At 42.5% G+C, this 26,600-nt stretch overlaps 3 protein-coding genes across 3 annotated transcripts in view; 2 read left to right on the top strand and 1 right to left on the bottom strand.

The window, feature by feature from the left end:
- ltk (leukocyte receptor tyrosine kinase) overlaps window positions 1-1,983 on the top strand; it is a 52,090-nt gene extending 50,107 nt beyond the window's left edge. The window contains exon 29 of the mRNA XM_069718167.1: window positions 147-1,983. Within this exon, the coding sequence (XP_069574268.1) occupies window positions 147-1,160 (1,014 nt within the window). The 3' untranslated portion in view covers window positions 1,161-1,983. The remainder of the gene's footprint in view (window positions 1-146) is intronic.
- A 6-nt stretch (window positions 1,984-1,989) lies between these two features.
- itpka (inositol-trisphosphate 3-kinase A) lies at window positions 1,990-13,821 on the bottom strand. Its single transcript, XM_069718161.1, has 7 exons — window positions 13,091-13,821; window positions 8,606-8,702; window positions 8,099-8,312; window positions 6,738-6,942; window positions 6,050-6,151; window positions 5,650-5,721; window positions 1,990-4,603 (listed from the first exon to the last, which is right to left on the bottom strand). Exons 1-7 carry the CDS (start codon window positions 13,499-13,501, stop codon window positions 4,331-4,333), a joined length of 1,374 nt encoding a protein of 457 aa, XP_069574262.1. The 5' UTR covers window positions 13,502-13,821; the 3' UTR covers window positions 1,990-4,330.
- A 1,511-nt stretch (window positions 13,822-15,332) lies between these two features.
- On the top strand, window positions 15,333-23,692 carry ivd (isovaleryl-CoA dehydrogenase). Its single transcript, XM_069718163.1, has 12 exons — window positions 15,333-15,605; window positions 16,318-16,407; window positions 16,579-16,630; window positions 16,745-16,914; window positions 17,022-17,115; window positions 20,159-20,289; window positions 20,480-20,576; window positions 20,665-20,758; window positions 20,865-20,946; window positions 21,042-21,146; window positions 22,218-22,290; window positions 22,484-23,692. Exons 1-12 carry the CDS (start codon window positions 15,474-15,476, stop codon window positions 22,615-22,617), a joined length of 1,254 nt encoding a protein of 417 aa, XP_069574264.1. The 5' UTR covers window positions 15,333-15,473; the 3' UTR covers window positions 22,618-23,692.
- The last annotated feature ends 2,908 nt before the right edge of the window (window positions 23,693-26,600 follow it).

Consider the following 26,600-nt stretch of genomic DNA (forward strand, 5'->3'; position numbering starts at 1 on the left):
TTTTTTATTTTTGCACAGATTCAATCAAATTCAAATATTTTTTTTTTACTATTCTTTCCCAATCGTATATTTTCCTCCACGTTTTCCGGTCTGGTAAAGCTGCAATTATTGTTTGGTTAATTATCAGCCTCATTTCTCTTTTTCAGGACCCAGATGTGATCAACACACCTCTACCGGTAGAATATGGCCCCAACACAGAGGATGATGGAGGCATAGTAATCCGTCCCACTGACCCCACCTCCTCCAGCCTCACTCCACTCCTGGTGTCACACCCTGTTCCCCAGGATTCGCCCTCCCAGCTGGGTCTCGGCTCCATGGGCCTGGGCACCGCTCCACTTCCCCCACAGCCCACCAAACCCCGTCTGCTCCTGCAGAGAACCCAACCTGTCCACCACGAAGTCACATCATGCCGCGAGATGCTGGAGCCGTCCTGGGCAGAGCCCGTTCCCGCCCCTGTTGTGTCAGCTGGAAGCAACTGGCTCCACCCTGAGCCTCCTCATCATCGACCATGCTCCAGAAACAGCTCCTCCTCAGGGAGTCAGAGGCTGAAGAACAAAACGAAGAACCTGTGGAACCCCACGTACGGCTCCTGGGTCTTGGAGAACTTCCGGGGGAAGAAAACACTGGCTCACACACAGTCCATGCCGCTTTCGAGCTCCACCTCCAACACACAAACTTGCAGCCCAACTTCAGAGAGCAGCGAGGCTGGGTGTGACAGCACCAGCAGCACCTACCTCAGCCCTCCCAGCCTCTGCATTTCCTCAACTCCATCTCCTTCCTGCCAAGCTCAAGCCGCCCCAAGCATGTCCTCCCAGAAGGCACCAGCAGGTGGCGGTACAAAAGCTGGTATGGACCTGGCAAAGCTCCAGAGTTTCCCCTGTGGCAACGTCAACTACGCCTACGATGAGCAAAGCTACGAGGCGGAGAGCCTCCCTTTGGTTATGCCCAAAGCCCGAGAAGCCATCCTGAGCGTCTCCTCAGGAACTAGCCTGGCGTTCGGCCTCCACACCTCCTCATCCTGTATGCCCAAGCTGCTGCTGAAGCGTCACGCCAGCTACGGACACGAGGACGTGAGGAGACACACCAAAGCCGAGAAACCCACACGCGACCGAGACTCTGGCTTCTCACTGTCTGAAGACCTCAGCGTTACCCCCATCTAAGAAACAGCTCGTTATAACAGAGATTATGAATCATCAATCATTAAAATGTCACCCGAGTTCCTTCCTCTCACAAACTGAGATATCTGGAACAGAAAGCATGACTGTGAGGCCTCCGCCGCGGTCTAAGAGCCACAAAATCAAATTATTACAGCTCCTGGTATGCTGGAAAACATCCTCGAACACTCGCATTCACACGAACACTCCTCTGCACTGATACAGAGGGCCAACACTGGACTCAGAGCTCTGTCCTGGGCCTCTGGTACACTGGTAGCTGAACACTGATGCTGAAACACTGGGCATTAAGTAGCCCTGCACGTTCTCAATGTCCACACTGTTGGTGATGGCTGCCAATAATAACTGCTGTAGATGGACTCCTTTTTTTTTTTTCCCCCCACTTTTTGGGGTTTGTTTTTTTTGCTGTATTTGTTTTATGAAGGATTTGGCAGTCGTTTATTTTGTAGTATTCATTGTAGAGCATGACCATAACAGGCCAGAAATATTGAGTCATTCAGAAGAGAATCTCCAAGAAGCTTTAATTTCAGTAGTTTACAATCACTATAAGCTTTAAAAATAAGTAATTACACCTTCTTTTGATAGGCAGGAGTGTGTTTCATTTACATACTCTCAGACCTTGTAGTACTGGTTGGTTCTCTTGTTTGATTTTGATTTGCTTTCACCTCATAAAGTGAAAACACATCCCCACAATTACTGCACTAACGTGATTTTTCTGAACGTCTGTTGTTCTGCAGCTATAAAGGTCCGGATGCCTCTGTATGGACATGAGAGTGGTATCGATCATCTCATCTAACGCTCAGCAAGAAAGCAAATATTTGAACCGTTACACTAAGTCGTCGCCTCTTCTTGACTTAAAAATCTCGGGCTGAATATTTTTTGGACGTCGGCATGAAGAAATAGCGATGAGAATAATTTATCGAGCTTGATTTGGCTTTACGTATTTTGGATTGTCTCTTCCCCCTTGTCTTAGTATTTACTTGGCCTGCCAGCAGTCTTATACATGTTTAAACGTATAGAATTTGATGATGACCTTGCAGCTGGGAAAGTATTTGCTATTTTTGTACTAACTTCCTTACACTGGACTAACCCGTTGCATTTGTAGCTGTTTTGTTGTCCTTGGGTTTTGTTTAAACATTATTATTTGTATTAATTTGTGATGATGATGATGAATCTGTATTTGTAGTTGATCACTGCCAAATTTAGATACTGCTTCACTGCATCTATGGAAGTAGTGCTGGTTGTACCTATGTTTACTCAGCAGGGAGAAGTATTCAGCTTTGAAATACCAAACAAGCTGCTGCAGGTATCTCAGTCTGATATATTCAATAGTTTTAGTTAAAGATTTAAAATGTGGAAATCTTTATTCTGTATTTATGTTTTCAGATTATTCGTATTAATCAGTTTAGTAGTTGTAGCTGGTGTGACTTTATTTTGAATCTAAACATGTCAATAGTATATTTTTTAATATGTTGAATGAAGTTACATTCATCTAAAAGTTTTCAAGGCTTACTTTATGTTTTATGCTCAGGCCTCCAGATATTAGTCTCTTTATCTTAGTTGCTCAACAGTCCTTGAAACAAACATCTTAAAGAGTTTTCTAAAGATTTGTGACATTTAGAAATACAGAATATTGTGGAATATTTTTACAGAGGAAAAATAAATGACCCTTGTCACTGTATATTTTTCCCATTCTGATTCATTTAATTTCACACTCAAATATTTGTCTGTGTTTTTCATGTAGCTGAGGGTGCCTCAAACAAAAGATATTCTATGCAATACACTGTTTATACACACTTTCATCTAAGTTAACTGTGCCCCAAATAAATCAGCATATATTCAGCTAATTTGTGTGTGTTTGATCAGTTACACAGTTTTGTCCCACCGACCGGAAATGTGAAGGAGTGAACTCAGTCCTGACTAATCGAGGTGTGGCGCATTTTATTGTTCTCGATAATATTGGTGTAATTAATTCTCCTTACGTGAAGTGATTTGCCTTTTTGGAGGCTTTATCATATTCAAAAACTCATGAAAGTGGATACACGTATGTCTCCTGGCAAAAAATGTCGTATTCTAGTGGAGTCGTGAGTGGGCGCGGCCAAACTGCTCGAGAGCGCCCCCTAAAGAGATGCCCCGGCGACACTTTTCATACTTTCACATTCTACGTCGAGCTGGTTGATCACGTGAACGTAAAGTCGGGTCACAATAACCTAAACATGTAGTTGATAATATTTTTATCATCAAGAATATTGTTTTTGCAGAAACAACCAGACATGCTGTCATATTATTATGGCCACCCTGACTATAACATTCCAAACATATAACATACATGTTTTACTGTTGAAAATAAAAGACAGTATTTCCCCCATTTTAATTTCATATACATGTTCATTCATTTCATTTGCATGCTTTTTTTCAGATCTTTTCTAATGACCCACTACAAAACATGTACTGTAACAAACAAGTCTTGCAACATCATAAGAAATTCTGTTATTTATAAGTTTGATTACAGGAATAAAATCATTGAAAGACGGATAAGCTTTCCAAGAAGACACTTTGCCGGAATAGTGACACACATAATACAGTCTAATCTCCAGGCAGTGTGCGGTGCTATACTGAGGATGTGTTTAATATTGTAGTTATGTGATTGAGGTCTGTGACCAAGTCAGAGATTCAGACTGAACTAAATTTCCTTCTTAATATTAGATTCAGGGCTGATGGTTACAGTAGACGGTGTGAAGTGAGACCTGAGTTTGTAACCTGTGCCTGCTCATTCTCTCCTTGATTTAATTAGGATTTTACGAGCATTTCCATCAGATGTAACAACATACTTTCCCCGAAACTGAAATGCAGAATCCCTACACTTTCACTTCTGTTCATTTTATAGGAAGTTGAATTAGTGTCAGTGCATTTGCTCAATCATTCAGTCCCTAGTGGCAAATTCTCAGCTTCTCTCTTCAGTGTCCATGATGTCTTTTCTGTCAGTGTCATTACTAAATATGATCATTTTTTGTGGTGAAAAGCACAGCCAGGGAGTACTGAGGGTTCTTGACATGTAGATCACCCAAAGCAAGTCAACATGTATCAAACCCACAAAAGCTCTCTGTGGCATCCATTGAAATAGTTGGATTTCTTTACACCCTTCTAAGTCAAAAAAATCACTGGTTATATGTTTTTGTAGTTTGATTATTTTCTTTGGTAACTGAGAAACAAGTTTCTTCGCTGGTCCCTTCATTGCTTACAGACTCCAGTGTGTGGATGAGGTTTTCCAGCCCCCACAGGTAACCATCCTCCCGGTTGCCCTCCTGCCAGGGAATGTCATGTTGTAACGTCTGGCCCTCGGGTAACCTGGTGGTCTTGCCAAAGTCAATAATCCAGACTTGTGCATTACCCGTGTGGTCATGGATAAAGAGGAGCGAGCTGCCAATCACCTGAAAAAAAACAAGAAAGGTTAAATGTTTGCTTTTGATTTCTTCTGTTGTTATTAATCCATAAATCCATATATATGTCCAGATGGAAGAAGAAGACCTGAATAATGAGCAAGATGCTACAGCAGTGATTCACAAACAGGCACTTGCACACAAATGGCACCACCGTGACATCACCCTTTGGTTTGTAAATGTCTGTTTTCAAGCCTCGATTTCAGTATTTTGGCTGTCGCCTTCTTGTTTTTTGGAACTAGAAGTGATTATATTTGGACAAGCTGGGGAAGAGTGAGTGGTGGATCTGACTGGGAACCCGAGGACACTGCGCCTACTCACCTATACCAGCAACCTGACTGCACCCCAGGCCTGTCAATCAAATCATGCACTCCCCCAAACATACCTCTCTTTCAGTATCTCATTAATTATGGAATTATTTTCAGAAGGACCACCACAACACTGATCATAAGGAGGTAATTTAACTAATGACACCATGATGACTTGTGGAAAACATTTTTTGACTTTGTATTTTATGAAAGAAGTTGATGCTTTTTGAATAGGAGTGTATTGGAGCCAGCCCATAGTGGCCCTTAGTTGATTTGCACTTCAAGGCACTTGAGCATTGACTTAACTATTCAGGCCTACAGTCAACGTCCATTTTTATAGGCAGTCTATGCCTGCATCCCAGTAACTTCTAAAAATAACGGATATGTGGTTAAAGTATTGTGATGTTCAGCTTGTAGTAGCACAAACACACGCTCGACAATTCGCTTAAACTTTAACAGTTCGGTTGTATGAAAACATTAACAATAAACTTCTAATATAATTAATAGTTTGAAAAAACATTCAGTTAAAACTCATATGAGCGACGTAGATGTCGATGACGGACAACAGTGTAGACAGAGCTCTCAACCACATCATCAAAACATGAAAGTAAAACAATTTCTTTTGGAGAAATAGTGTTCAAAGTGTGGAGGTTTCAGGTGCAAAACTTTACTCAGGCGCTTTGTTTTCCTTTCAACTTTCAATCCTCTTTACTGTAGACCAGTCCTCACCTCGTGTCGCTTGAAGAACTCTGATGTCTTCAGGGCATGCTGGATCTCTGTCAGTCTGCTCAAGTAAGACTTCTGTGTTTGAAGAAAAAACAGTGAAGGGCGTAACACAAATTCAATCTACATCCGATCCATAATAGCAAAGTCAAACAGTATTACAGTGTGCATATTTGCTTTGTTCCTTACAGTTAGGATCAACAAACCTTTTTTTAAATATGAGTCTACAAAACAGTTTCTTCAAACACTGAAGACGGATGTGAACGCTGACTCGGCTGCCGTGTTTGTAGTCGACGAAGTCTTTCAGGTAACGCCTGCACCATTGCTTTGTGTGTATGCACTTCACGTGTGTTTTATGTAACTGAATGTTCTGTATGTGTGCAGAAGCTGGCCGACGGCCACCTACTATGATGTTGACGCTCCCTCCGACAAAGTCCTTGAACACCTGGATGACATCCTGCTTCGATCTGGTTTTCTTGAAGTCAGTTCGACATGTACCGTCATATTTCTGAGAGAGGAGAGAAGAATGGAGGTGAATGAGAATTTAACACAATGAAATGACTTCAATACAAGTCTTTACATGGATTTTGAAATTCTAAAGCAAAGGTCCAAACATAAGCAGGTGATGTACCAGACTGCATTCTTTAAACCTGCAATAAATTATTAGATTGTCACCTTATGAAAATGATATGGGGTCTGTGTTAGCACACAGTTGGCGATTTAAACATACAGGAAAGATGGAGTGATATTATGATTAATTGGAAGTCCTGCTTTTAGCCACCTGACAAAATTTCAGTTCAATATTCACTCTCTTCTGCTCTGTTTTAATCTCCACCGATTCCTTAAGGAAAAATTTGGCTCTTTTTCCGCTGACTGTCTCACTAACATTCACAGACTTGTCACAAGCTTTGTTTCTCTGTTGTTGCTCGATGGTTGCAGTGAGCTTTCTCACAAAAAAAAGATACTCGCTGCAACCAGTGAGGACCTTGTTCAACTTTATGATATCATCCAAGAAACAATCGAGACATAAGCAGACGTTCCTTAGTTTCACACTCCAAGCACCTGTTCGTGGAGTGCATGCAGCACATTACTACCTTGATCCCCTCTATCCTGAAGCCCAGGGTGTTGGTGGAGCTCATGGTCTCCCTCCACTGCATGTATCGAGGCTTGGTGACGGCCTGTTGGGAATGCTCCTGGGCTGTCGGCCCTTCACTGTCCACCTCCACCATTTTCTTGTACAGATCCTCTCGGGGCTTGGGTCGTTCCCTCGCTCGCACAAGCTCCTCCTCCAAGTACGTCCTTTGAGAGCAGGAGGGAAAATTGAGAATCAGGTGCAGGAATATATTATCCTCTGAATATAAATATACAGTGGTGCTGTGACTTTTCAGGGTTTATCTTGTTGTAGCAACCTAAGGTATTAAGATGTAAGATATACATAGTTAACATACTCCTAATGATATTGTTATGATATTCAACTTTACACAGAATCTTTCTTTTGCTGCTCTAAAAGCCAGAGAGATATGCTCCTCTCTAATGGTTTTAGTGTCAGTACTGACCTGCACAGCTGAGAGCAAATTTCTGTTGGTGAACAGTACAGCAGCACACTCACACTTCACATATTCATACCAGACAGTTAATGTGCAAACAGATGTGAATTTCAGTTTCAGTTTATGAGCCACACTTCCTCTGTGCAGAAGAGGGAAGCTGAGAGGAGACTCCAGTGTGAAGTGTTTAACTGTATGAAGTGTTTGTGCAAGTTAGCGGTTTTGCAGTTTTGTGGTTTTTGACTAAGGGGAGTCTCCAGGGACACCCTGAGTGTGTCAATATGTCTGTGTGTGTTTGAGTAGCCTCAGAAATACAGGCACACACAAACAGAGTAGACGACAAAACAATTTGTTCATTTATGTCTGTAAGTTATGTGCGTGCGTGTGTGTATGTGCGTATGTCTGTGCCTGCCTGCCTGCCTGCACGCATGCATCTGTGTCTGAAAGTGTGTGGATGTGCTCGTACATTTTCTTGTTCAACCTAAAATGAAGATCTCGGAGGGGTGAAGATCCGTAGCTGCAGGCCTGTGCTTGCACAAACATATGCATGTATACATTCATGTGTGCATTGATGCGTGTTTGCATGTGTGTGCCGAGGTTCGTGAACGTGTGTGTGTGTACTTGTGCACATGATGCTGTGAAAAACCCCTCCCGCTGTGGCAGGAAGCCAAGCATACAGCCTGCAGTTACAACAGGTGTTCCCTTGTAGAGCAAAACTGCTTTAGGCAGCACGTATTGTCACTTTCTCATTAATCCATTTCAGAAACGCTCACATAGACATCAAATAAATAAACAAAAAAAATATTTGACACTTTCATTTTAAAATGGCAACTTCGTGTAGCAGAATTTCACAAAATTACATGTGCTAAAAAACGTGTTACAAAATACATGAATAGATCTTACTTCCTTACCTCACACCCATCTTGCAGTCCATAACATTAGGAAGGTCAAAGTTTACCAGCAGGTCAGTCATATGGAGGAAAGACTCTCCATCTTTTTCCACAACGCCATGGTAACCAGGAACAAATGTGAGCAGTGTGTCATTGCTCAGCTTTTCGAAACACTGCATCTCGTTCTCTGAGAACTTTTTCAGGATGGTGCCCTCGTCGGCTGCTTTGAAGTTGCCTGAGATGAGATGGAGATGGAGTTCAGACATGCACAATGTGGGAATTTTGGAGCTTGGTCAAGACAAATCTTTTGACTGGTTCGTTTGTGTCTGTTGCAGTGCATAGCTGTAAAAAGAAAACAACATCAGTCCTCCATTAGAGAGTATCTTGCTTGGCTAAGTGTTTTAATCCCTGTCAGTGCTTTGATTGTGCCTGACATCTGACAACTCTGTTTCGTATTCCATGAAGCTGCCAAACAAGCAGTATGTGAATTGTCCAAACTGTCAGTGATACTGTCTGAACAGGTCACACCTTTATGCCCGGCCAGCTGAACCCAGTTTAATCTTCTTCTCTGGGTGGCACTGAAGGGCCAGTGGACGATCGTCTTTAGCTTCCACCACGATTTGCTCTGAGGAAGACATGCAAGGAAACAAACAGAAATGAAAAAAATACATTCATCATTAGAATCATGGAAAAAGGCTACAGTCCAGCATTGATTCAAGTCTATCTGTGTGTTTTTGATCACATGAATGATCTGATAACAGGATGAAGGACTGTAAACAGGCCCTGGGTCCACTCTGTAATATCTGAGGAGAAATCTGATCACATCAGCAATTCTGCCCACTAAATCTGATGCCAGGCTTTTGGTTTTCTACTGCTTGAAACTTTCAATGTAGGTCAGTTAAATGCCATTTCTGTGGAAACTCCTATCTGACTTCAACATCTCTATTCAGCATCTCCAGCTTGGTGTGAAGGGGGGTTTGAAACGTTGATTCACACCAAGAAAGAAAGTTCTCCAAAACCTCCTAGTTTACACCAGGAGCATGAATTTACAGAGAAATACATTTTAGGATTATACAGGAAAATCTGGATTTTACATCTTACATCTAAGATGTATGATCCATGCATGGTTTGTCATCTTTGGTCAAATCAGCGTAACTTAAGCAAAAATAAGAAGGTTTAACACCAAAAAAATCCAGGCTGACACCGCTCTTGTTTTGTGAGTGGGAATCTAAAGGCTCCCACTCGCTTGTTTGCAATGTCTGATGTTTTTGATGTCCCGTGACTCTTTGCAACGAATCGAAGTCTGCACAAAATCATGAACAAATAAAAAGATGTGACGGGGATGAATTCTCTTTTCTTGGCAGATATGTTTGGTTTTCATGGTTGTTTGTGTTGTTCCATCGCTCTGACTTTCTCTCCTTCTTCACCACACACACACACACACACACACACACACACACACACACACACACACACACACACACACACACACACACACACACACACACACACACACACACACACACAGACAGAGAAAAAATTACAGCAACAGCTTGCATATTTTCACAGTGCTTCACACCTATGGGGAACTGTCTGTTTTATTCCATGCAGAAAATGAATCAAATTTCACATACCACACATATATTATTATATTTCTATACGATCATATCACATATATGTAATATCAAACCACACAAACTAATTTCCTAGTGTTCAGAAGGAAAACTAGTATTTGTTCTGAGATTGCACCATTACATGTCGGTCAGGTCATTTTGGTGTGTGTGTTCTGAAGTAAACAGGAAATGAAACAGGGACTCTTGTGTTAACACCCGGCTCCTGCTCAAGTGTCTCAGTTCACTGTCCTAACTAACAGCAGAACTTTTCAGGGCTCTCTTAAATGTCGGGTGATTTGCTTCACTGAGTGCTACTTGTGTTCTAATTATATCGCAGTGTGAAGTCAGCAATCTTCCACAAAAAGCAAGTTTTACCCTTTTTTGGGGTTTATGAGTTAACGAAGGCAGACGAGATTCTGGCGGCTTGATGGTGACTTTGGATTGAAATACAGCGGATTTGGTGGGAAACTTGGTTCTGAACTCTGAGTTTTGCTATAAACATAATAACCGTGTAGCTCTCTGACCAATATTTATATTCTACACATAGTCTGACTGTGAAACTTCACGCTATTCACCCCTCGCTGTGCTGGCCTTGATAACAGAAACCACAAACGTTTGTACTGATAACACTTGGAATAATACTGGTTTCACTCACGTGTGGGAACTTGAAATGGCTTGTCTGCTTACAGGCTTGTGTTCAAAAAAGCATAGCGCATTAAGCTGCCCTAATACCGACAGTGGAAGAAGGACAAAAACACAGCTTCTACTAAACTAACTTGGATTTAGTTGTTGGGATTTTCTGTGATTATATTTCCTTTTTGTAAAATATTGAATACTTTCTCCTCTTTGGGCCTTGAACCACTAACAGGTAATTGACATGACAAAGAGGACAAAAAGGTTGGGGAACTCTTAACAATGTGTTGTACTTGTTTTTAGGTTGTTTTTTTGTTTGTTTTATTTCATTTTTTACAAGTGAAATCTCAAAGAATTTTAAACTTTAGTTGTCAAATAGATTTAGGGGACTAAGAAGTACAACATTTCTCTTGGAAATGTGGTGAAGAAGTCAAAAGTAAAAGAAAATATACTTACTTGAGTGTACAAGTACATTATTGTTGACAAAACTATATGATAAAGTTTGTTTACTCTTTCAAATTCAAAGGAACCTAATTGTAGGACTAGCTTAATGTTTGTTTTCTGGTCGGTTTCTTCCACATTAAATGTTCTGCTCGGTCAGGCGCAGCTTTACTTTGTAATACTAGACCAGTTGTGTGTGTGTGTGTGTGTGTGTGTGTGTGTGTGTGTGTGTGTGTGTGTGTGTGTGTGTGTGTGTGTGTGTGTGTGTGTGTGTGTGTGTGTGTGTGTGTGTGTGTGTGTGTGTGTGTGTGTGCGTGCGTGTGTGAGACACTGATTCAACACCATACTGATCTGAACACAGTAGTCAATAGCAACACTGCAAAGAGACAACACAGCTGAAACTAAGCTTCATGTGAGACTGAGCCAGGTTTTACTGGCAAACCTTTCCACATGAAGGAAGGTCGCGCTGCCATCTTGAAGTGGTAACTGAATGTGAACCACTGCAAAATTAGCAATGAAGAGCCTGTATGGGCTCTGTATCTTCATCTGTTTGGTCCATTCAGAACATCCTTACGATCCTCCGTCATCTGTTTTATACAGCACCAGCATTAAAGTGTGAACTTTAAAGTGTTTTTGATTTCCTGAAGTGGTTTTCTGTTAAATGTCAAAGGCCAAGATTAAAACCGCATACTGATATAAATAAATTAAAAACAGCATGTGTGGGTGTCTTTGTGTGGTCTGAAGGGGCAGAAAGCATAACAGTGGCTGTTTTCAGAGGGAACATTTCCAACGTATCTATTTTAACTTAGAAGGCCTTAATCAGTCAATAAAAAGCTAGAATTGCCTTTTTTTTTTTCACGGGAGAAAGCTTTCATGCTGAGCGTCAGTGGATTGGACAGTGTGATATTCAGCAAAACTCTCTTTGACACACACGCACTTGAACACACAGGCTTAACGAAGGTGGCAGCTCCAGGCCTTGTACGGAGACGGCAAACAGAAAATGTTCGGACCAAAAAACATCCACATGCAAGCCCAATGAAAGTCTGACGTGGTGACAGTGAGGACAAAAAGCAGATTCTGATGTTAACTCGAGTGCAGAAACACGGAGGTGACTCACTGTGATCACACTCAACTTCCCTACAACTCACATGAGCAGAACAACAATTGAGCTCCACAGCTGCTGTTCAAATCTAAACGCACAGTGTCAGAATATAGTGATTGATTGACAGCATTGCTTTAATGCTCATGCTGGGTAGGACTGAGACTACAGCCGTAAGTAAAGCTTCATCAGCCAAGTATGTCAAAGGCCAATAAATTTCCACCCACAGCATTGAGGTAAAGGCCCTTCAACAGTCTGTGTGCTGAAGGAGGAACACACCGAGTTAAAGGTCAGTTCCAAAATAACAAATGCAATGACTTGCTCACGTTTGACATGCAAGAGATTCGTTGTTGTTGGTTTTTTGGGGGGAGGGGGATGGGAGGGTGGGGAGGGGGTTCCATTATTAATATAAATTGTTCATGAATGTGCAAAAAAATATGGACAGAAAATGACTGTTGGTATAAAAGATGCCACTCAGAAAAGGGCTTTACTTTCTGGTCAAGATGTGGCCTTGAAGATCAAGAGCAATAAACAAACAAAAACAACCTCAGACAACATGGTCCAAAACTTACCACACAAAAACGTTTATGTCGTTTTCAGCAGCTTCTTCATGTTGGCTTCATGCAGCGCTTGTGATCATTAAGTTGACGTGAAACGCTTCAATAACCCATGAAACATAAGGAACATCATTTCAATGACGACAATCAGATTTCCTGAAGATTACCCTACACTCTGGAAAGGTTCTCCAAAGTTGTCAAAGCATTTTTTTTTTTTTTTTTTTTTTTTTACATTTACCTTTAACAAAAAGAGTTGACTGATCGGTAAATGTCGTAATTGAAATTTCCCAGAGCTCACATCTGGAATTCCAGAAAAGATACAATGATAATTTCTGAAATTGAACAGACTGTCTTCTGATTAGAAGTAGTTTGCTAACAACTGTTTATGTGCTGCTGTGCTTCACTGTTTCTTCTTTTCTACATATCAGCTCTTCGCTGCAGCTGTACAGCAGGTTTACAAGGACAGAGGTCAAGGATTGGAATTTGAAACCCCATGTTTGCAGTGTTGTTGATTTAGTTGTGCATGATATAATAGATCATTTATGCAGTGAGGGAAGTGTGAGAGTGTTCTTGAATTTTTTTTTTCACATTCTGTAAATGGAAAATACTAAACTAGAGAGAACCTGCCACTAAACATTAAAACGTCATTGTCTCTTTGTAGTTTACTCACTTCTCCAGTGTCCACCAGATGCTCTAATGTTATGATGCCTTTGCTTTTGCTCTCGTTGTCACTGAGTATGTCATCCTCGGAATCCACAGCAGAGGACCCTGTAGAGGAGATGGAGGAGTTGGACAGCTTCCTGCGCAGGGTGCCGTCCACCACATCATCCCAATCGTCCTGCTGCATCTCCCGCGAGGTGCCGCCGCCCTCCGGGGTGATGGTGACCTGTGGTACCCGGGGCGCATCCATCACAGCTGGCGCACCAGACGACGGGGCGATTTGAGAGGCTTTCTGAATGAGCTCATCGCAAATCTGGGACGACTTCTCGCCTGCTCTTTGCTCTAAACGAGATCCCTCGTTACGTCCAGTCCCAGGGAGACCGCAGTCCTTGGAGGTCTTTCTCCTGCACTCTTTGGGCATCGGGGATCTGCTTCACCGCCGTGAGAGCGCACGACGAGAGGCGCAGCCGCTTCGCTTTAACCTCCAAATCCGATCATTTCACTTTCCGAGAGTTCAAACGCAGCCCGGTTTGACTTTAAGGATCCGGCCGATCCTGTGCTGCTCCTCCTTGTCGTTTGTTGTCCGTGCTTGAACGCGTAAAAAGCCTGCGTTGGTCTGTGTGCTCTTTGCGTACTGTCGGTAAGGGGAACCCCTCTCTGGTCGTGGCGTGGCTCGCGCCTCTATACGCGGTTTACACGCGCGCCGGCGCACTCACTCTAACAACTGGGTTTATTATCTTCCGCATTGTCTTTCTCGCTTCCTGACTGACAAGATAAACGAGCTGACGCGTTAAGTTTCTTAATGCTGCAGACTTTCTTCTGTATCACTTCTCCACACAAACTTAAACTACGCGAGCACCTTCAAGATAATCTTTCATACACATGCCGAAAGAGTTAATGTCCTATATTTCTGCACACACACACACACACACACACACACACACACACACACACACACACACACACACACACACACACACACACACACACACACACACACACACACACACACACACACACACACACACACACACACACACACACGCACGAGCACACACACAGTTGAATCATATTTTCACATAAACCTGAACATTTTCAGAAAGTTTGAGAATTTTAAACATTTAAGTACATAAGCGCTCATAACATGTAAATGAAAACATTATTTTTGACTCTGCTCTATTTAGCCTGTATGCCATCAATCAAGCATTAACGTTAAATCCATTGTGCAAAACGTCCGTTTGTTTCTTTGAGTTGTATCCTTTTATTGTGTTCAGATGAAATCTACTTCCCAGTGGCTTGTTTAAGTAAATCTACTCGCAGCCATTGTTGGCCTGTTATAAACATAACTGTGCCCCCAAGTTTCCAGCAGGATTGCTGAAGGCTTCTAATGGGGGGGGCGGTGGATCTAAAATGATTTGTGGAAACTGCATCAGTTGTATCCGAAGTAGGATCAGGCAGAGCAAAAGTGACCCCACCATCAGAAGGTCAGGAGCTTTGCTGACTGAGAGGTTGACTGAGACGCAGTTCTGTCTGCTTGATTTTATGACAATAAAACAGCACCAAGAGCAGCATTATAAATCACCCGTTATACTCAGCTAAAGTTATTGTACGGGGACGGAGACATTTTGAATGACTACAAATAAAATGGAATATGTTTCTTTTCAAGTTCTTTTCATGACCCAGCAGCCAAATTAAATGCAGTATCAGCATTATGCTTACAGGTATGTAGTTTCTCTGCAGAGGAATGGCTAAGCGGATGTATTTCTATCTTTTTGACCAAACTACACTCATAGTTAAATTCACGAATACGCCCGAGTACAAAAGGCAATTTTGTTGTTTTACTCCCCGCAGCATCCTGTATGCAATCCTTCTGCCAATCATTCAGTGTGACTGAAGGTGGTGTCATTTAAAGTCTGTGAGATTTCATTGTTTATAGGATTTATAAAGTGTGAATACTGAAGTTGAACTGTGCTACAGGACACAGCGACGATGACTGAAAAGGAAAGAGAGGACGAAGTGTCGGCCGTGGCAGCTTGCAACCAGGGTTTTGACTTATCTGCAGCGTAACTGCACTGCTTTCGACAAAACAGGACAGCGTTGTTCCCGAGAAACAACCACAGATCAAAAGAGCTTCATTCAGATATATAATTTAAACCAGTTTAACAGCAAGAATATAACTTGTAAACACCACTCCGGTACAGTAGGTGGCGCCCATGCACTTTACACGTTGATTTATAGCCCGCCAGTAAAACAAACGAAGTACAGCCGAGTGGTTTACAGTGCTGGGAAATAGTGTTAGAGTGACACCTCTTGTTTTTTCTGTGCCAACCAGCCCGGTGTCGGACAGTCACACGCCGTCTCAGCTCCTGGTTTGTACCCGCCAAGCAAGCACCATGTTTGCCGTCAGAAATGCTCTCCGCCTCGGCTTCAGGTTGTCCAAACCCGCGGTGGCGCAGAGAGGATGCGCCGGAGCCTCCATCCCGGTGGACGACGCGGTGAACGGACTCACCGACGACCAGATACAGGTTATAAAAAAATAATAATAATTAAAAAAAAAGCAGCTGAAAACAGTCCCGAGTGTAACGTCTAAACATATCTGCGATGACGTAACATTAACTAACAACACAGGAAGACCTTGATGTTAGCACATGTGGCTATCCAGCCACTTGGCTTGCAGTTTATTCGCAATAAAGAGCTTTTAAATAACGTTATTCCCAATAAAAAAATTAAAAAAAAAAACGTATCTAATTACGAAATCTCACGGGACTGACAATTCCCTCCCGACCAGAGTTAACCAGCGTTATTTATTCACCCTCGACACATGTGACGTTGGGTAGTTTATCGTCATGGAAACGTGACGTAAACTCACGTTTTCTATTCAAGATCGGTGAAGTTAAAGGTGACAGCGGGTCGATAGTGTTGAAGGAGGCCCGGGGCTGAGCGGAGAGCAGTGGGTGGGCTGCATATGAAGGATTTGATTGGCTGGAAAGCGGTTGTGTGTAAAAAAAAAAAAAAAAAAAAAGCTCCATCTACAGGTGCTGGATGACCAACACATCAGCACATCCATTTGTATCATGTAAACAACACTTCCTTTGGTTTAAAAAATAAATAAATAAAAAGCTGCTGAGGATATCGGTGCACCTCGAAGTCAAGGAGACACTTGAACGCATCCTAATCGGTTGCTTTCTCATTTTTTTTTTCAGCCTCTCACTGACTTGTTTTCTGTCCTTTCCACAGCTGAGACAGACCGTTCGTAAATTCCTGTCGGAAAAGCTCGCGCCTCACGCCGACGAGATCGACAAGAGCAATGAGTTTCCAGGAATGCGGGTGAGTTGAAGGCACGCCGGTCGTCTGCTGATTTTGAGTGACGATACACCAGAAAGGTTCAGCAACGCGACGAGCGTCGCCCGTTCCTCGCCCCGACCGAGCTGTATCTGTTATTAATGCGAGTACGTTGGATCGGGATTTCTGTCTTTGATGCGTTGTCTCTTCAAACAGAATTTTTGGACCGACATGGGGGAGATGGGACTCCTTGGCATCACCGCTCCAGGTGATCACTTTGCCAAACGAAAACTTTGTGCCGAGGCAGGAACTGAGCCCTGTTCTCGTTTTGTTTTTTTATAAAGTGAATATAGACTGAACTGGCGCTGTCTATTCCTTTCAGTGGAATTGGGGGGCACAGGACTGGGCTACCTCGATCACATCATCGTGATGGAGGAGATGTCACGAGTGTCGGCAGCCGTCGCTCTCAGTTACGGCGCCCACTCCAACCTTTGTGTCAACCAGATGGTCCGCCACGCCAACGAGAAACAGAAGGAGAAGTACATGCCGAAGGTCAGGACCGAACTCTTCTTCTGTCACGCCCCTTTTGAAAATGCTTGAATCAAAACGGAACGCGGGTTTGATTGTTTGACGGTTTGATCGGTCTCTCGTCTCGCCAGTTAATGACTGGAGAGCACGTCGGAGCCCTGGCCATGAGCGAGGCCAACGCCGGCTCTGATGTCGTGTCCATGAAACTCAAAGCCAAGAAGGAAGGTAAGGACACCAACACGGTTAAATCTCTCCTCTGCGTCGGGGACACATGCTTTGGATTTGAAGCACGTGTGCTGCTCACGATCACATCTATATTTCTAAAGGTATGGCAGCAAGTGACGTATATTTGTTTGAGAATTGAAAAAAAAAGTAAATTAGGCGCCGTAACTTTTTAATTGATGACAGAAATGAACCGTAATTGTGGCAGGTGTAAAAGTTTGAGCACCCTACCGAGTCTTCGGCAGATATCACAGCTTGTAAACACTTTTTACAGACTTTCTGATTCAGATTTAGGAGTTTTCAGCCGTGCTTGGAGATCAATTCAAGTTCGGAGATATTTTGAGGCCGTCTTGCACACACAGCATGTTTTAGATGTACCCACAGCTTTTCAGTGATTCGGGAGGGGCGGGGGGGGGGGATCTGTGAGGTCCACTTCAACAGCCTGCGCTTTTTGAAGTAGTTCATGGTGGATTTTGAGGTTTGCTTTGGATCGGTGGAGTGTTTTCAGATGATTTTTTTTTTTTTTAATCTTTCAGCAGCAGGGCTGTTGTGCGCCTGAAGAGTACACGATGCCTGGATCTCTTATTTGCACACACCGACAGTGGACTTGTTTAAAAGTACTTGACAGCTACTTTGCATACATCCCAAAGGCCTCAACACAGTCGGGGGAGTTATGTGGTTCTTCCTGCTTAATGATATTTGTCAAGAATTGTGCATTTTTACATAATTTTGGACTAATATTGTTCCATCATTGTGAAAGACAACATGGGTTGTAGTTTTTCGCAGCACACTCAGACAAGCAGAAAAGTGAAACGACTACACTCACTGATGAAGTGTGCGCTGTGCCCTGAAGTAATCCTAATTCAGGACGAGGTTAGAAATATACAACATTTTATACACAAGTGACTATTAAAACATGAACTTTTGACTCCAGTGGTTCTCTGTCTCCACTGTGGCTTCTCTGTTGTCTGCGGTCAGACGAGGACAGACGCTGCAGCAAAGTTTTTTTTTTTTTTTTTTTTTTTTGGTCTTCCAGATCTCTTCCACAGTTCCCCTTTACTGCCATCTTTTCACGACATTCCAGACAAAGGAAATTGCAAGCTTTGATATCTTTTTATAGCCTTCCCCTGGTTTATAGGTGACACTCGGCTTCATTTTCACATCCTCGGTCCATGGGCGTTGAGTGCTTCGACAAAGAGTCAGAAAGTTGATCAGGCCGTGAAATCATCTTCAGCTGACGAGTGAAACCGACTTTAAGTCCTTGCAAGTCGAGGAAGGCCGAAGGAGTTTTTTTTTTTAGGTTCTTTGCATAAAAGACAACATTTGAATCCAGTCGCACTTTAATGTCTTTTTTGCTACAAGGGTTGTTTTTACTTCCTGTCACTTCAGAAATCAACAAAATGTGTAAATTACTCACAGGTGACCAAACATTTGCTGCACGAGAATGACATCTGAAATCTATTAGCTCACCAATAAATATTGATAGATAATCTCTGATTACTCTGTTGCTGTTAAATAATAATAATAATACATGTTTCAATCCTTTCAGGCTGCACTGACTCAGTGTTTAACTATCAGCATTTATCACACTGAATACAGATGAAGCTGATTGAGCAAAGTGGCATGAGCACTGTAGTGAAGCCTAAAGTTCAAATAATGCATTGTAGCAAAGACAAAAGTTAGAGTTTAATATGAGGCCACAGATTGTATTGTGAGCATATTAAGTGTACTGAGTTATCACCATCTTGTGTCGTGTAATGTCACTGAGGAGCCATGTGGCCTGATGAGGGAAGTATGCAAGCCGGGCATTTAGCAGCCTGGTGCAGGCTTCAGAGACAGAGAACATACTCATCTCATGTACTGTAACACTTTTTCACAAAGGGGTGGTTTATGTGGTTTTATGTTTGGAGCCTCACCAGGGGAGGTTCTCCAACGACACTTAAGGTCTCACATCTTGATAACTTTGCCATCCCGAGGTGGCTGATTTGAATCGGATGAGTCCATCAGTTGTGCGATTCCCTCGTACTGCTGTGTGAAGTCAAGAGAGACGGCGAAGTACCAAAAAATGGCATGAGGCCTGTAGCCATCACCTTGCGAGGCAGCTGGCTCGACATCCCATCTTGTTTTCCGCTTCAAATTATGAGCAGAACCAGCGGTGTTTGGACCAGTCAGCATCTGGTCAGAATCTACTGGGAGTAGTAGACTTTGTTTAGCTGTGATGATAGCGAGAAGCGACTGATACGTTTGTTAACAGCAATGATGTGATTGGTTGAAGTTAGCCTGTGACAGACAGATTGCTCATCCAATCACCTGCCAGGTGTCTTCTTTTTTTTTTTTTTTAATTTTTTAAGTGCTGGCCCTTTTCCAAACAGATTCCAGGTACGACTTGTCAGATGGTTTCGTGTAAAAAGAATAATCTGGCCTGCCTGTCAGGTTCACCGCAGCCGGTTATAATAATGACAACCCAATGAATGCATATATATACAAACATGAATGTCGGAGAGGAAAAGGTGAACCCCCTGAAGACGAAAAGGCACACAAAATCTAACAATAGGCCACAAAGCTCTTGTCAGTGCCCTTTTATGCTTCTGAAATAAGTGACAGTATCAAAGCTGAACATTTTAAAGTCACGTGTTCACAGAAACGCTGCTGCCACAGACAGACGACTCGGTGAGGGAGTGAAACATCTCGCTGCCTTCAGCTTCCCGCCTGCCTCTTATTTCACGCTGTGTAAATACTGATGTTGAAGCTGTTGTTGATTGTAAGGGGGAACATGGAGCGGTGCTGTTTGTTTTGATCTGTGCTGCTTCAACCAGAGACTGACAGGTTTCCAGGATGAGAAACTTTATTGTAACCACTGAAATAGCCTCTCTCTCTCTCTCTCTCTCTCTCTCTCTCGCGCAATTTATGAGTCAGATTTTAAAGTATGTTTTCATGCAAGATTATGGTGAATGAGATCTTACTCTGGATCCAGACACGTACTTTTAAAATGTTAATTCTGCTCTTTATGTCCTCTTTTTTTTTTTTTTTTTTTTTTTTTTTACAGGCGACTACTATGTTCTGAATGGCAACAAGTTCTGGATCACCAATGGGCCAGATGCTGATGTCCTTATTGTCTATGCCAAGACGGATCCTGAGGCAAATCAAAGAGGCATCACGGCTTTCATTGTTGAAAAGGTAAATCCAGTCAAGCGAAGGCGTCCTCTTTCTCCACCTCGTGACTCACTTGTGGCTCACGGGATGCGATGGGTCTTCATGTTCAGCTCTGTTCTGGGGATCAGTCTTGCATTTAGTTGGAACAACATTACGAGAAAGGCAAAAAGGGTTTACAGCAGTTCAAATCCGTGGCTGCTTGTGCTTCCTGCAGGGAATGCCGGGATTCTCGACAGCGCAGAAGCTCGACAAACTGGGCATGAGAGGCTCCAACACCTGCGAGCTGGTCTTTGAAGACTGCAAAATCCCGGGTTTGTGTTGAAGTTCAACCTTCGGCTCATTTCTTGCACGCGTGTCATTTGATCTTTGTGCAACCTGATTCTGTCCTGTTTGTCGTAGATGAGAACATTCTGGGTCCGCTGAACAAAGGCGTGTATGTGATGATGAGCGGCTTGGATCTGGAGAGGCTGGTGCTTGCATCCGGACCCATTGGGTAAACTTCGCCAGAATGAAATACGAGATGTTCAATTAAAAAAAAAAAAAAAAAAGAATCCAAATATTCTTCATTCGCGTACGTGTTTGTAAATATTACTTTTCAGCATTATGCAGGCAGTTTTGGACTCTGCTGTTCCCTACCTCCACGTCAGAGAAGCCTTCGGAGAGAAGATTGGACACTTTCAGGTTTGTCCTGCAGTGATCTCTTTACTTACAGTTTCAAAATGTAAAAGTTAAACTTACTTTAATTCAAACTGATCTCGTGTTCATCTTCTTGGCAGCTGATGCAAGGCAAGATGGCCGACATGTACACCAGGCTGAGCGCCTGTCGGCAGTATTTGTACAACGTTGCCCGGGCGTGTGACAGAGGACACTTCAGTGCAATGGTGAGAAGATTTCTAGTTCTTCATCATTACCGCAGCAGCGCGTAGCTCTGAAACATTAATTACATATTGCTAGAAGTTGATATAGCAATATATCGGGGATGAGAGTTGGCGCCGCCAAATCTGAGGCCGGTGGATTGCTCCCCTCGGGTGGGGACGGAGCGCCTGCAACCAGCGAAGGAGTTTAAGTATCTCGGGGTCTGCAGCAGTAAAACAGGCGCCGCATCGGACCGTGTTGGTGAAAAGGGGAGTTGTGCCGGAAGACGAAGCTCTCCGTTTACCGGTCGATCTACGTTCCGACCGTCACGAGCTCTCGGCCGAGAACGAAAGAACGAGCTCGCGGCTGCGGATCGCTGAAAGTAGTTTCCTCGGCAGGGCGGCCGGGCTCAGCCCGAGAGATCGGGTAAGGAGCTCGGACATCAGGAGGGAGCTACCTGGTTGAGCCTGCCAGTAGCACATGCTTGTCTCAAAGATTAAGCCCATGCAAGTCATGAGTACACGCGGCCGGTACAGGGAAACTGCGAATGGCTCATTTTTAAATCAGTTATGGTTCCTTCGCGTCTAAAGAAATCAGCTGAGGTGGTTCGGGCATCCTGGGCGCCTCCCGCTGGAGGTTTTCCGGGCACGCCCAACTGGCAGGAGGCCCCGGGGAAGACCCAGAACACGCTGGAGGGATTATGTCTCCCATCTGGCCGTGCAGCGCCTCGGGATCCCCCAGGATGAGCTGGAAAATGTTGCAGAGCCAACTCGCTTGGCCTGCTGCCACCGCGACCCGATCCCGGATAAACGGAAGAGAACGGATGGATGTTTGATTTTGTAAAGCTGTGACTCTGGTTTGATGTGTTTTACTTTTCATTCTCCGTCAAAAACAATCTTTAAATTTAGTCCATCAGGCATAGAAAGTACCTTCAATTCTTACTTCATGAAACTAGTATCCATGTTTTAATTTATTTTTATTGTAGCGCCCTGTAGACAGACAACTCCCAAAGTCAGTATCCTGTTTCTCTTTTGCTTGTTATGTTTTTTTTCCACCTCCTGCAAACAGTTGACTGATGGTTTGTGTTGCTGTTGCAGGATTGTGCCGGAGTGATCCTGTACTGTGCTGAGAATGCCACTCAGGTTGCTTTGGATGGCATTCAGTGTTTGGGTAAGTTCCAAGAATCTCAGTGTTTGAAATGTGACTTAAATCTGAAGGGACTTAACTGGTTCAATCGGTAAAGGAAGCTTGTAGTACCCCGGGTGTTAATGAACTCACGACTGTGAGAAAGGTTTAGTTAATGGAACAAAACATCGAGTCACAAATTGGGTTCATTCATAAAGTTTGTGTCGCTTGGCAACAGGTGGGAATGGCTACATCAACGACTACCCCATGGGTCGATATCTGCGAGATTCGAAGCTGTACGAAATCGGCGCCGGAACGAGTGAAGTTCGCCGCCTCATCATCGGCCGAGCCTTCAACTCCATGTTCAAATAGAGAGAGCTGAGGAAAGTGGTTACGGTTTCTCACACCCCAGGCCTTACTGTGTTTTAATTCATGTATTATACACATGAAATCAGTGACGTGACAACCTGACTGACGACAGGCAAAACAAATGAAACGTTGATCGACTGTTGGAGGATGCTCCCTTCCTCGGCGCGACGGGTCCTTCAGAGCCTCTGAGAACTGTTCTCGTGTACCTCCTTCTCCTGCTGTGTTAGGGACTCCTTTTTCTGTTAGAAAAACTTTCGGTACTTTTCTTTAAGAAACGCAGATGTTACACTTTGGCATCTTTTGAAAATTCTCCGAACAAAGAACTCAGTTGTTGGTAGAATTTGAAGGATCTCAGACATCCGAATCACCCTTTCAGCGGGCTTTGATGACGCAGCATCCTAGAAATGTAGCCGTCAAGGATCTTTCCTTGAATTTGAGAAACACCCTGTGTTAAGTGACCTTGATGTAATTTATTAGGCTAGCTGTAGTCTCGCAGTTACTTCATAACCGCTGCAATGCAATAAATTCTTATTATAACCTTCTAAATGGGCAGCGTGTTGGGTGTTAAACACTCCTACCAGAGCTCCTATACAGCTGCTGCTGCTGAGAACCAGTTCTTCTGCAAATAAATGGGTTTAAGGTCGATGATTGAGCTTAATCAGTGCTGTTCCCGCCGTTATCACTACAGTTAATGGAGAAAAGTCATGATACTCTCATCACCATCTCCAAGTGTGACTTTTTACATATCATGAAACTGCAGTTCAAATCTTCACAAACCTCCTCTCGTGATTACAATGCAAACTGAAATGATCCATAAGCAGAAACAGCAGATGTCTGCGAGTCTTCTGTTGGTAGAATTACAACAAATACCGTGTTAGTTTATTTTTTGGGAACAAAAGTCGTTGTTTTAAACCGTAAGGATCCATCTGAGCGGAGAAATCCTTTGAGATTTGTTTGTCTTCTCTGCACAGGACTTTGACTTTACCATCAGTATGTAGATGTACAGTATGGAAATGTATTAAATATGTTAGTTTTGTTTGCAATAAATCAAAATCAAAATAAATTTTTTTTTATTTCTGTCCTTTTTTGTGTGTGTAATGCTTCTTAGTGGTTCTGTGAGTTTTATATAAATAATAAATACTTCAAGTTCAAGAGGTTTTTCTTTACAATAAGTTCTTAAAGAAATGTTCAGATTATTTTCTCTAGTTAAGAAAGAACTGTACGAAAAACTCAAAGATGATGGTTCAATTTAAGATTATACAAACAGTATGTTATTTTTATTTTTGCTACCTAAACGGTATTTTAATGGGCGGAGCTCCGCCAGAAGACGAGCTTTGTGTCAAATATATTTATGGTCAGATTTTATCAACAGATCTCAAGTTTGTATGTTAAGTTTTCATGTGCAGCAGTAGACAAAAAATAATTTCCATTTTTGCACTTTGTGCTGTGATTCTACTTTGTACATTACTTTGGAAAGTTGCACTTTGTACAATTTCTAATCTCTTTATGATTTTACCCTTATTAGCATTAGTAGTAGTTGTCATTTTTGACCCTGTTGTGTGTTGAGCAACTGTATAAGTTCATTAGTATAGTTTTCTGATTAACTATTGCTGTTAAATAAATGTAGTTGAGTAAGATGAGTAATGTTTGCTTCTGAAATTTAGTGGACTGTAAAGTCGCATACAGTAATCAAGTAAACACCTCCAAATGATTTATTTATTTACTCTTCATCTCCCTCTGAGTGACCTGCTGTGGGAACTTCTCTGTCCGTCACCTGTTATGATGATGCATCATCACATTACGGCCTCCGATCCATTTACTGTCGTTTCATCTCCGTCAGCCGGCTGATCGATGCGCAGCAGATTGTTTGATAGAGCTCGGCGTGGCTCCGCTGTGTCACACTCGTCTCCGTGATGAAAACACTGCTGATCGATTAACCGTGTTCACAATTTGTTGATATGTTTCTTAACCCTCCAGTGACGATGAAAGAGCTGACGATGTGCAAGACTGAGTCTGTGTTTGTCTTGAAATACAGGAGCCTTTGTGCTTCAGATATATCCTGTGATTGTCGGCCAGCAAAGGCTTGTCAACAAAAGATACATGTTTCTGTAGTCGCTCTGTTTCCAGTGAACATCGAGCTCCTTGTTTCCAGTGAAGCCAGAGGGGAGACGATGCTCAAACTATCCCAGTGCATTTGAATAATAGATGGGAGTTGTGTTTCACGGTTGGATTTTCTCCGTACAGGAAATGAGTGAGTTCAAACATCATTATTGCCGACACTTACCGGACTGGACTGAGATCATATGAGCAAGAAATCCCACGAGAGTGCATCCCCTTAAAAATTCAACCTAAAAGCTTCACATTATTTTTTTTTATAATAAAATACACCTACAGTACAGTTTGAACACATTGTAACGTTCTTGTTTTTTCAACTGTAGAACAATACTGACAACAAAACGACGAAATAACACATGGAATTATGCAGTAAACAAAAAAAGTGCTACTCAAACTGAAATGGGTTTTGTAACCACTGTTTGCCTTGAAATCAGTTTCACACACTGTTGACAATATCGGACAAATCCTTGAATGAGTAGATGTTCAAAGTCAGACTAAATATCCTTGACTATAAACGGTAACAAAAAATGAGCACTGAAAGAAACAAGCAATCATTTAATCACCTCTGACCTCCGACGCCACACTTTGTGACACTGTCGTGCTTCTGTATTTTTCTCCTGGGCCTTTCAACTTCATCTCGTGGTCTTCTTCGGCCAACAGGTTTTGCTGAGCTGTCAGGAAGGCGGCTCCATTCCAGTCATACACCGCTCCGGTTTTAACCTCCAACTGTGTGCAAACTCCTTCTGCTGATGAAGACCATGGCATGTGGTTGAAACCTCCAGCTGGACCGGTACGCAAACAAGTGTCGTTAATCTTAAATATAATACATGTTAAAGTATGGTTTGTTTGTTTATTTGTTTGTTTTAGATCAGAAAATGTTTTAATCCTGTAAATTTAGTTTAATAGTTTTGCAGGTGAGGAACCAGGAAGTGTGAAGTTAATGTTAGAGACTACAAGATCGAAGATCTAAAAAAATAAGTAAAGCTAGAAACTGATCATTTAATGTTACCTGGACAAGATCATCACTTTTGAGCAGATTAAATATTAATATTGTCTCTTATTGGAGACTGAACCCAAGTCAAACACTTAATCTAGTTTTTTTAGACTGAAGTCCTCATTTATTTTCTATAATTAGGCCTGAGAAAAAGTCTATGTTGTGAGGAAGATCAAATGATGTGATCAAAATCTCCAGAACAGTTATGGACCTTTGTCAAATGTTTCAGTTAATCGTAAAAGTGATCAGATTACACACAGTAAAGCAGATGAAGAAAGAATTTTAAAGTTGTCACCAACTAATTTCTATAAATAGTTAATCAATCAGTTAATTCCTTATATATAAGTGATAACGGTAAACTTGATACAGCTTCTGTTGCGGGCCGACATGTTTCTAAAGGAAGCTGCTGCGTAACCTCTGTCTGCACTGCAGGCTTTGTCTTCTCAGCTGCGGAGCTCTTTATAAAGCAGGAAGGACTCCTCCCTTCAACAGAAAAGTGCAAAATGAATGCCTTATTGTCAAGTGAAGGTTTTCCAATTTGGAAATAGAAAAGTCTGAAGTTAATGTAGATCGATAGCAAATGAATCAATGAATCAGGCTACTCTGACAGAGGCATACCTGTGATGCAGGTAGGACAACTCGGAGGTTCTTTTTCCTGCATTGTATGAATTGTTGGAAATATCATCATTGATATGTCATCTTCTGTAATGGGTTTTTAAGTTAGCTAATGCCTTGATGGCTTCATGGTTGAATGGCTTTTTTGGGCGGCAGTGGTTCAGACGCTGGGTTGCCCATTAATTATAAGGGTGGTGGTGCGATCCCAGGTTCCTCCTGCCCTGTCCTGTTCAGGCAAGATACTGAACTCTGAGTTGCTCCT

Source organism: Brachyistius frenatus, unplaced genomic scaffold (assembly GCF_029030835.1).
Source record: "Brachyistius frenatus isolate BFR_SWC_R1_liver_20210118 unplaced genomic scaffold, ASM2903083v1 Contig_187, whole genome shotgun sequence".
Lineage (NCBI taxonomy): Eukaryota > Metazoa > Chordata > Actinopteri > Embiotocidae > Brachyistius > Brachyistius frenatus.

Coding starts and splice junctions, on each gene's coding strand:
- itpka (XM_069718161.1), bottom strand. CDS start 13,501: ATGCCCAAAGAGTGCAGGAGAAAGACCTCCAAGGACTGCGGTCTCCCT. Junction 6,943..8,098: donor GACTGCAAGATGGGTGTGAG/GTAAGGAAGTAA, acceptor CTGCTCTCAAAG/GACGTACTTGGAGGAGGAGC. Junction 5,722..6,049: donor GAGGGAGCGTCAACATCATA/GTAGGTGGCCGT, acceptor CTTCAAACACAG/AAGTCTTACTTGAGCAGACT.
- ivd (XM_069718163.1), top strand. CDS start 15,474: ATGTTTGCCGTCAGAAATGCTCTCCGCCTCGGCTTCAGGTTGTCCAAA. Junction 20,577..20,664: donor TGAAGACTGCAAAATCCCGG/GTTTGTGTTGAA, acceptor TGTTTGTCGTAG/ATGAGAACATTCTGGGTCCG. Junction 22,291..22,483: donor GGATGGCATTCAGTGTTTGG/GTAAGTTCCAAG, acceptor GCTTGGCAACAG/GTGGGAATGGCTACATCAAC.